The following is a 10731-nucleotide window of genomic DNA, read 5'->3' on the forward strand; positions in this document are numbered from 1 at the left end:
GGCCGCGCCTCCGTTGTTTTCATTCAAAATTTCATTAAAGGATGCACACATCCACACACACATGCTAGCATGCCCGCAAAACGGCAGTGATTTGTTGTTTTGCATGCACCAATTACTTTATTTTCGTGATTACACATTTACACTGTGATTACAACGGGAACTTGGAAGCAGATGAGGTTCTGATCGTCTGCATCCTTGGATTCCCACAACATGCTGCCGCGCATCTGATGAAGGGAATGCGAAATTAGGGCTGGAAAATCGAGATGGCTAAAACTCCTCACACTTACCACTGGCAGGGTTTCATTCACAAATATGTTGGCCCAGTACGACTTTCCGTCGCTGGCACTTTCTATGCATCCATGGTCTCCGTCGCACGGGTCGGGGGTGATGGCCGCCTCGGTTTTAATGTAGTTGAACACCCAGCGGACCTCGTGTTTCAGAAAAGTGACCCCATTTCCTAAGAAATTAAATATTATTTTTTTAATAAAATGAATATAATATTTTTCTATCCCAAACTGATATTTTTAATTTTCAAACCAGGTCAAGTGACTCACTTGAAAATACGGTTTTAGGTTTATTGACCAAAACCTACAATCTAGAAGTTTAATTATAGTAGTTTTGGTGCCTTCTAGAGCCTAGAGTATGCTTCTGTTTATCAACCTCTTAAGAAGGTAGGGTGAACTGCCAACGAAATCAAATCTATTTATTATGATATGCCAATCTTTCATTTCCACACCCTATCTGCATACTCCAAATACTGCCGATTCGTGCTGTGATCAATGGGTGTTGAAATGGTCTCCTTTTCTGCTGACTCATCAAAATATCGTTAGACATTAATTAGCTTATTTATGGATCGGCGTTGGGGCGGGCCCCGGGCTGCAATCGGTGTCTGTATCTCAACAAGTGCAGCGGAAAAAACATTAGTAGAAGTCCAAGAAATATTTGGTGAAATTTATATGATTTACGACCGTGTATCAATTATATTTATGGCAGCTGCTAATCATTATTGCCATCAGCCACTGAGCACGCAGGGGCTATTCTACGGTCGAAAATTAGTTGGGTATTTTTTCACCTGGCCCCGCCCCCGTCCCTGCCAAACATCCGCAATCCACCTGATCGCAATCTCTTCGCCCGCACAAGATCTATTTTGGTTTCCTAGTGACATTTGCCCGCTCCCTCTCTACGCTTTCTCTGAGGAAATGCGAATGCACGGATCTTGTGTTATCAGTACATTAATATTCTCATATTTACCATTATCATCGAAGCGCACGGTAACCTTAATGGTGGCATTTCGGGCCATGGAACAGGGCAGAGTCGTACAACTCTCTATCTGCAGGTAGTTGACCTGGTACAGAGAACCTGAAAAAAATATAAATTTATTTATGTTTATTGGTCAAGAATCAAAAAAAAGGTTTAACAATCCAACCAAATGTAAGCAAATATCTTTAGAAAACCTGCTCAATGTTCTATGAATATTAGTTTTGGGTACGTGATATTTTTCATGTCTCATTTCATGCCTGTTTCAACCTGGCAACTAGTTAAGAACCTATCTTTAAACATTAAACTTATAGCAGCCCCTAAGCCGAATTATCTGCGAACCTGGCAGTCATACACACACACACACCTTGCAAAATAATCAACAATCTTTGACCAAGTGCACTTTTCAAGGCTTTCAAACAGTTTCTATCTTTAATTTGAACCGTGTTCAATAACAGATTACACGACTCTGTTAATTAACTTCTTTATTTGATTACTATCCTCTTTCGGCTCTTTCATCCACACAATGGAAACGGCAAAGTAATCCCCAATGAGGGCATCGTATATTCTCTGCTTATAATTCACTAAGTCTAGAACATAAATCATTGCTTTACGGTGTCCAGTCCATAAATACTTTTGTTAATCAAAAAGCGTAAAGACCAGAATACAATTAAAAGATTGGGCCTGGCAAAGAATGTAAGTGGCAAACCATTAATACCCTATTTATAAGTTGCAGATTAGAGCTGAAACTGTTTAGAAATTAACAAGATTTTAGCAAAATTCCTCTTTGGCCTAAAACCGGTTATTTATTGCTTAGAAAATATATTCTTATTATCATTGATAAGGGCCCCTGTCAAGTTAAAAATGGATTTTGGAAAAAGATTTTATTTCAAGATTTATGCTGCACATACAGCGTTCTCGACCGTCATTGATGAGGTGCCGACCAACTATCAAACTTATTTAAAATTAGCTATGATTGTACTTTTCCATTAATTAATTGTGGTAATATATCAAATTATAGCTTCACGCTTATCAACGGTAATTAACATTAATTCGGGAAAATACACATTTTACGGGCGTTATAATTTAATGTCGTCAATGGATTTGCGGAAGCACAAGTCAAGCCAGATGAGATTGGGAATTATGGTATTTACAGTGGGTTTGATTCCGATCTGACCGCATTACTTACTCGATGACGCTACAAAATTTTGAATTTCAATAGTTTTTACGAGGCATTCATTGATATTTGGGTTTGCTCCACTATCAAAGATGGTCAGTGATGGGGCGATCATGAAAATATAGAAACTAATGAGTACCACTTTCGATAAACGAGGGAAATCCCAGTTGAAGGATCTGTGCCTTGAGTGATTTAACTAGAGGATTTCAACTCCACTCACCGCAGTCTTCGAAGGGAAGGGATTTTAGGGAAAGGTATTTCTTGTAGGCAGCATCTGTTGTTGACCTGATAACTCCACCGGTCAGTTCATGGATAGCACAAATGGCCAGCAGTATTTTCAAGTAGTAGCCCATGATGGCGCCGCGCATGGCTTAATTAGATTAAGAGATCTGGGATCGCAATTTGATTAGAATATCGGGCAAACGCGTTTCGCGTAGGTGTGCAAATAACTTCCAAATATAAGTCTCAATAACAATAACAAAGGGGATCGATAATGGGGATCACGAGCAGGCAACGTTTCTTCAAACAAATTCGGCGACACGATTGGCTTGACGGTTAATGGGTGACTGACACCAAAATAGTGGCTACCACCAAGGTAGCCGGGCCGTAGAATCTGAAAACCCGCCTCTCTTTAGCTGAAGAGTACTTACCAATGCTCCGGACAAACGTAAATAAATAAATACTACTCAGGCGCTTAAGCAATAAACTTTGATTTATTGACTGGTAGTCGATTGGAACGACTAACGCTGACTCTTGTTGAGAGACTGACTGATAACACCATCGATTTACTTAAATGGTTGAAGATATAGACGGGCGTCCGTGACGTCGATGGGGGCTTGTATAGGATAGGGTGTGGGTGGTTGGGAGGCGGGCACGCGTGTGACTCCCTTCTATAAATAAGAACGCGGTAAATCAGGTGCCTGAGGCTTTGTGTAGATAAAACAGCCACTCGAGTTTAATTGAAAGTTAAAGAACACAGTGAACTGCAATTAAATCTTATTAGATAATTTCCCCGTGGCATGTCAATACGAAGATCAGACAGCACCGAATGAGGTGGAAAATTTCGGAATGTGACTCATTTGGGCACTTGAACTCATTACTCAATAATCCCCTTCAGATAGTTGGTGTTTTTGATGATTCGAAAATCAGTGCGCAGCTGAATGAATTGTCGAACCACCGACTTGTCCAGATAATTCTATATTTGGAGTAAGGAAAGTGAAACGTTAGACGCTTAACCTCTGCCAGGGTTATCAACCACTTACCAAAGTATCACCTGTGCAAACCTCTTGCAGGTTCTGAGGTTTAACCAACAATAGATTGCACAAGGCATGAAGTATATCAAAGAGCTGAGTCACCAAGGGACTGTCCAGATCGCGGATGCACTTGCGATATTCGTTAACATCGCAAATGGCGCACATGGCTCCCGCCGTATTGAACTGCATGGTTTGCAGATGATCGTAAATAACTCGATGCAATCGTGTTCCGAATTCCGTAAGCACATTTTGAAGATTCTCGCCATCGACGCACTTTTTTATTTGCACAATCACGGGCTGCAGGCTTTGCACCACTTGCAGGCAGGCCTAGGGGGGATTAATCATAAATAATTGATAGTCTGTAATAACTGATTACTAATCAGAGTTTTGAGTATCTTACGGCTGATGATATGGTATCGACATCAGTCTCCGGCTTGTAGTCGGTTTTCTTTTGTTCATACTGTAGGTAGACCTTGACCCAGCCGATAACTGCGCTAATGGAGCGATCCAAGCCCTGGTCCAACTTTGTCTCGATTTGATCCATTAAAATTCGTTTTTTGAACACATAGTCAGAGTACTTTGGCGTGTTACTAAAAAAGAAAAAGGGGATTTACCATTTCCTCATTTCAGGTCATATTTATACCCACCTCACGCAGGGTATCACGGAAGTATTGCACAATTTATCAAGCAGGTGAACAATGATGTTTGTCTTTTGCACCACGTCGAAAAAGTACAGCTGAGGAAATACTCTTCCCTCGGCCAGGGGCACCGCCTGCAGTCCCAATTCCAAAGCATAATCCACATGCTCGTGCATCAAAAATCTAAGAAGGATGTCGTTTAATTTGATAGCATTGCTGGGTAAGTCAGCCTCGCTAGACAAAAGCCTGCAGCGCTTAAGCGAGGCCTTGGCTTCCTGCAACATGTTGATGGCCAGTTCTTCGGAAAGGAATGTCTCCCCGCCGTAATCTTCAATGGCGGCTATGTTTATGTTGGCCCTGGTGGCAATCAACACTTCCATGTTTCGACGGAATCCTTTGGTAGTCTGGGTCTTCTGATGTTTCTTGCTGGCATAGAACTTTTCTAGCTCTGAGGAGCATTTGGCAGTAAGGCACTTCGTTTCCATTTCAGTGTATCCGGCCAAGTGTTTTATGAAAATCTGCTGAGTCAACTTTTGCAGTAGATCGTCATCGATGGTGGACATGTAGACTTGCAGGTCTGTAGATAACTTCAGTGTGCTGGCAGAAAAATAGTAATATAATGGAGAGCTATAAGAACATCATTTTTATAACACTCACCGTGAATACAACTCGTAGAGCGTGCGCAAGTACTTTTCCTCGTCTTTTTTGTCTTCCAGCTTGGTCATCGCATACTGATGCAGTTTCAGTTGGTAGATGTTCAATATAAACTTGGACATGACCTGCTGGGGATTGGCAAATACTTTCTGGATGATCTCGTAGTGGTGCTTGCACAATGGCACTATGCCAATGAAGATATCCTTCCCACTGTACGGCTGCATTTGACTCTGCTCGATGTAGGCATCCACGCACTGAGTGTATCCCTTGAATTGGGATAGAATCTGGGCTAGGGTTTTCATGCGATCAATATCTTCGCTCTTTTGGGCGGTTGCAAATTCTTCAATTAGTCGCCTTTCAACCTCATCGTATTTTTTTTCGATTTTTCGCTTGGACTCAGCAAAGTTACCGGGAGGCAGATCCTGCGAGATTGCATACAGTTTTTGGATTACATCCGCCGCCTCACTCAAGCGTGCGGCATCAGCAAATATATCGTTGACAATCACAGGTCCGGCGGCTAAGAACTCTGCCATAAAATTGAGTAGTTTCTGTGCTTCAACGGAGCGGCTTCGGGGTGTATTCACGTTCTCCAGTTGCTCGCCAAGATGCATGATCTTTCCTGCCACCGAGTTAATCTTCTCATCGAGCTGGCTGAACCAGTCTATAGCCGTTTGGTGGCGTTCTTGCAACTTGGCAATTTTCTTGGCGTGTGTCTCCTTCTCCTGGCGCAGGGATTCCTCCAGCCTCTCACACTTGCTTTGCTGTTTCTCCTGCAGAATCTTTAGGTCCTTGATAGTCTGTATGAAGGTATCGTGTAGAGCTACAGGACTAAAGTCCTCGGTGTTCTGAAGCTCGTTGTTGGTGCGCCATGTAAGACGTTCAATAAACTCGCCCACCTCAAACGGTTCCTGGGGGTGTTACTCAAAGGCTTAAATTTTTTTCAAAATATATATGTCCCATATATTGGCACCCACCTGTTCAAATTCCTCCATATATTGGGATAGCATATTGATGATAAATAATTCTTTGTGATTTCGTTGTAGGCGTTCCTCTCTTGCTTCTTCTTCCTATTGTTGATTTGGCTACTCAAAACATCTGATTGTGAAGAGCTGCCATATCTGTCAAACCTTTCCGGCTGGCATCGCTGCTCGGTTTGTTTACGTTTTTGTTTGTTCTTATTGGAAACAATTTGAATACTTGGCGGCAATTACATAACAATTAATTAACATACATCTCACTTAAAAATAAAACGATTAAAATATAAGCAACGAGAATGATTCTTGTTAAACAAGATAGTTTTAGTATAAACTTTTCCCGAATTCGCAAAAATTCTGAATAATAATAACTTGAGTTTTTAAATTAATTAAAACAATGGTTTGTTTATGCTTGCTGATCTTAATTAAATGTTTATTATAATATGAATGCGTCTTACTTATTGCCTCGTATCAAAACCATTTTTTTACAACAAATTGCAATGTGCTAAACAAGTTAAAATTTCAAACATTAATATTTTTTTTTTATAAACTTTATAATTATTGCGTGGAGTCAGCGATTTATTAAACCTTAGTTACAGTTTTAAACTGAATATGTAATATGAAAAACCAAGAATTTTGTTGTTGACTTTTTTGACAATAGACATTAATTAGCGGCGAAAAGCTAGTTCTTTTTTACAAACTGTGGTGCTTGCTCTTGGCTCTGCAGTAGCTCTTGCTGCTGTAGTTGCTCTTGGATGTGCTGCTGCAGATAGAGATGTGGGTGGGTAAGGGTATGGACCTGACTGCTGCCCATTCCCGAAGTGGAGGGCAGTTCCAGGGCGTGCGGTACAATGTTAATGGCACTGGCGGTGCTGGCTGATGTGGCTAAGTCCACCGCCGGCAGACGCACGCTCTCCTCAAAGTTGGCGCCGGCGGCCATGCTGCTCAGGACCTCAGGCATTGAGGGTGTGTCCACCAGTTGGTGCAGGTTCTTTAGCTCAGTCGAACGCAGACTAGCTGAGAGGCTCTCGCTGGAAGCCAGGGATGTGGACAGCGGAGAATTGCGTTCCATGGAGGAAGCAATGTCTGCAAAAAGGTTCATAAAAAATTTGAGTTTTTAATTAATTTTTACTTTTAAACAGTGGACTCACCAGTTCTATCCGTATCCGGGGAGCAGGTGTTGTGGCATGTCGCTCCCTGTGGTTGCTGCAACATCATCATCAGCTTCATCTCCATCTGCATGATAATTTTCTTCTGTACGTCGTATTTTTTATTGACCGACTAAGGGAAACATATAGAAATTAAATAACAATATTAATAATAGAAGAAAAATAGTAGAATAGTAGTAAAATAGACTTTTAAAACACACATTTTGTGTCAATAAATTGTTTCCTCTGAACTCACCTTGAACTTTTCCTCGTACTCATCTTTTACCGTGCTGAGGAGTCGCTTCTGCTCTGTCATGGCCTTCTCGCTGTTGGCCAACTGAGCCTGCAGGTCGCTGATCTTGTGCTTCATGCTCTCCACCTGTGATGTCTTATCGTCCAGACTGTGCCTCAATTCTGCATAAATAAAATTTCAAATAAACATTTCAAGAACATAAACAAGAGTTTCGTGCTCACCCTTCAGTTCCTGGTGGCTGCTTTCTTGGAGCATTTGCAGCTCCTCGTCGCGGGCCCTGAAGTTATCAATCTCAGCCAATCGGTCGCGGCACCGGACCTGCACCTCGCCCATGACAATGAACTCGGCCTCCAAGCGCGCCAGTTCTTGCTTGCATTGCAGGCCAACGTCCGCCTGTTGTTGGGCGTGCTGCAGCTCGGTGCCTAGACTAAAGACTTGTCCTCGGAGCGACTCCAGTTCGTAGTTCATCTCCTTGTGGCGAGCTATCTCGGACGTGAGGCGAGTTTGTAGGTCGTCATTGGCTAGTCGCAAGCATTTTTTCTCCTCCAGCTCGTGATGGTATTTGGCCCTCATATCAGCTAGCTCCTCTTGGTGAGTTTCCTGACGCATCTGCGCCAACCGCATGGTCTTGTCCATTTTACTGGCCAGATCCTTGTTCTTTGCATCGAAGTTCTTCAGTTGCTCCCTAAGCCGGTCCCGTTCCATCTCCAAACTGCGCTTGTCCCTGCTCCGGCCCATGAGTCTGCGATTGCGCTCCGCGTGGATCGAACGCCTATAGCTTTCGTACTCCAATTGCAGGCACATTAACTGGCCCTGCTCCATGTCGAAGGACTCTTTGGCCCTAATGGCATGCTTGATGTACTCATCCAGTATGTCCTGAGGGTAGAGCATACTCCTCTCGTACTTATTTCTCTGATCCTTGCATTCTAGCAGAAGTTCAAACAGCCAGTTTTCATGCTGCGCCGGAATGACTCCGTCCAGCGTTTGGGTAGCGGCATGTGCGCAGCTTATGGCTGGTTCCTTCGGCGTTGCCATGGCCAGAATACGACCGCTTCTTTGCAAGCGGCTGCCAGTCTTTTGCGTCCCATTCTCCGTTCGCTGCCTCTGACCCGGGCAATCGGCTACGTCATCGTTTGCATCTGAATTCTGTTGCTGCTGTTGCATTCCACTTAAAGCCGAGCACGATTTGACCCGACGCAGGGGGTTCTCCGCCCCCACGCTCCAGCTGGCCTTCTTGGCTGCTGAGCTCCGGTTGTCCTCCACATAGATGCCGTTACCACTGTAACTGGCCATGCGGCTTCTTCTCTTGATTCCCTTGGCCAGCTGGTGCATGGATCGACTGGTGGGCATGTGGAGTCCACCCACGCTGCATAGATTTCGATCAGTTTCGTTGCACTCACCGCACACAGCTGCCACTTCCTGAGAGGTAGAAGGATATCCGGACTCACCGCCGACGGTTATCTCGGAATTCATTTCTGACATGCCCGTCGCTGCCGATTGTCTATCCTGAATGACCTGATGAAGGCGGCGCTCATAGGTGGTGGTTGAAGTGGTTACTCTGGTCATCTCCGACACAAGATGGCTGGTGCTTTCCTCAGCCTCGCGACTTACGTCCGGAAAGCTGAACTGGTTCTGCTGATCCTTTCGCATGGGTGAAGAAGGCTGACTTGAAGCGAAAATAGCTCTCACCGCATGGGGATTAGTCCTCACGAGTGGTTGTTTGACCTCCCGCAAATCCTTTAAGGGCGTAGTCTCCGGCGTAGCTTCCACTGCAGTTTCCGGAGGCGAAGAACCAGTCATGCCCACCATTTGCTGTGGCTGTGGCTGTATGGGCAAAATAAATGATGTGGTTGGCGTCAAGGGAATGGCGCTAGTGGACGCAGTGATCTCGTTGAGTGGACTCCAGATAGGTCCCAGATCCGTGGAATCAAAGCGGGAGAAAGCTGTCTTCGTTGGTTGGAAGTCTCTCAGCTGGTAGCTGTAGTCAGTGTTAGAGGTGTTCGAAGTCATGCGGCTGTAAGCTGGCGTCATGGGATACACGTAGCAGCCGTCCTCGTTGCTTGGCTCCGGCAGCAGTACTGGGAGCGACAGATTGGCACACTCCATGACCACGTCATGCGGCTCCATCTCCTTCCAGCGTGTATTGTTTACCTCCGTTTCTGGTGTGGCGGTCAGCAGCATTGGATGCACTCTCACCGTGTCCAACAAAGGTTTGATCGTGTGCTGGAAAATGCCACCGCCATTGCCTCGCTTGATAAATTCTACCAGATATGCCATGAAGCTGCAGGGAAACATGCCGTACAGACGGTGGAACAGCATCTGGAGGCCCAACTGAAGGTGAATTAGCTTCTCGTCCGGCAACTTGTTGCTGTTTTGCAGCTTCCACGAGGCCAGATGACCAAACACCTCAAACAGGTCGTTTAAAAAGTTGGGCGCCGAGTTTGGGATGATGGGCAGTAGGGTGATGATGCACAGCAGGGCGCTCATCAGTGGCACTATCTCCTTCTCGTGCTGAAGAGAAACGGAAAGGGGGTTGAGGATGGTCAACCTGTAAAGGATTTTAAATGACTCACCATAAGCAGCTTGAACACACTTTTAATAAGCCGATGCTTTTCGATCTTGTACAGCCAGGTGGGATGGTGGCGCACTATGAAGCAAAACACCTGTAGGCTCTGTATCCGGTGCGGTGCCTGTTTTAGGCAATCATCCAACCTGTCGAAGATGTATCCATCGTGAGGCGCCTGAGCCTTCACCATTACCTCCAATATACGCTGAGATCCAGTTTTAAAGAAGTACTCCAGCATGAACTGCACCAGCCACTGATCCCTGTCTAAAAAGAATTCAAGTTGGACCATATTGAGTGGCTTTCGTACCAGAAATTCTTACTCTGCGTAAACAGCTCCACCAATTTGCGCTTGGCCTCCTCGTTCTCCAGCGTTATGTTCGACTCTAAGTCGCCAATGATTTTCTCGATTTCCATGATTCAGGATGCTCAATGGGGTAGCAGTCGCAGTAATTAATATCTAGTCCTCCTCCTGCTCCTGTTGCTCCCGCTCACTCCCGGAAACCGAACCTCCTCCTCCTGGTGTCGTCGTGGTTGTCGTTTGCAGAGCTTTTTCTCGTCTTGGTCGCTGTCAACTGATTGATAAGCTTAGCCCCAGAACTTCGCGCATTGCTTATTTCCACACATTGGGTCGCTGGGCGTGTGGCATTGTTAACTGCACTTACCTCTGCTAGTCTCATCTTTTTACATGTTTGTAAATGAAAAAAGGTTATTGCTGTTTTCGCCAGCGCAATCGATGGTGCGATGGACGACAGCTGATTGCCAATCGGGTTTTGGTCTGGCAACGCCTTGGAATTAAGATTGGCAACTCTCA

The 10731-nt window shown here is 44.7% G+C and overlaps 3 protein-coding genes across 3 annotated transcripts; all 3 read right to left on the reverse strand.

Moving 5' to 3' along the window:
- Positions 1 to 90: 90 nt before the first annotated feature.
- Positions 91 to 3027, reverse strand: Npc2f (Niemann-Pick type C-2f). The gene is made up of 4 exons (XM_017249773.3): positions 2655 to 3027; positions 1252 to 1359; positions 288 to 457; positions 91 to 224 (listed from the first exon to the last, which is right to left on the reverse strand). Exons 1-4 carry the CDS (start codon positions 2800 to 2802, stop codon positions 138 to 140), a joined length of 513 nt encoding a protein of 170 aa, XP_017105262.2. The 5' UTR covers positions 2803 to 3027; the 3' UTR covers positions 91 to 137.
- A 101-nt stretch (positions 3028 to 3128) lies between these two features.
- On the reverse strand, positions 3129 to 6085 carry Sec10 (Exocyst complex component Sec10). Its single transcript, XM_017249772.3, has 6 exons — positions 5954 to 6085; positions 4983 to 5887; positions 4335 to 4922; positions 4088 to 4277; positions 3697 to 4014; positions 3129 to 3629 (listed from the first exon to the last, which is right to left on the reverse strand). The coding sequence occupies exons 1-6, from the start codon at positions 5984 to 5986 to the stop codon at positions 3531 to 3533; spliced, it is 2133 nt and encodes a 710-aa protein (XP_017105261.2). The 5' UTR covers positions 5987 to 6085; the 3' UTR covers positions 3129 to 3530.
- A 269-nt stretch (positions 6086 to 6354) lies between these two features.
- Positions 6355 to 10730, reverse strand: Tsc1 (tuberous sclerosis 1 protein hamartin). Its single transcript, XM_017249728.3, has 7 exons — positions 10583 to 10730; positions 10241 to 10492; positions 9928 to 10184; positions 7576 to 9865; positions 7358 to 7515; positions 7105 to 7234; positions 6355 to 7039 (listed from the first exon to the last, which is right to left on the reverse strand). The coding sequence occupies exons 2-7, from the start codon at positions 10332 to 10334 to the stop codon at positions 6636 to 6638; spliced, it is 3333 nt and encodes a 1110-aa protein (XP_017105217.2). The 5' UTR covers positions 10335 to 10492; positions 10583 to 10730; the 3' UTR covers positions 6355 to 6635.
- Position 10731: the final 1 nt, after the last annotated feature.

The sequence above is a fragment of the Drosophila bipectinata genome, chromosome 3R (assembly GCF_030179905.1).
Source record: "Drosophila bipectinata strain 14024-0381.07 chromosome 3R, DbipHiC1v2, whole genome shotgun sequence".
NCBI classification, from domain to species: domain Eukaryota; kingdom Metazoa; phylum Arthropoda; class Insecta; order Diptera; family Drosophilidae; genus Drosophila; species Drosophila bipectinata.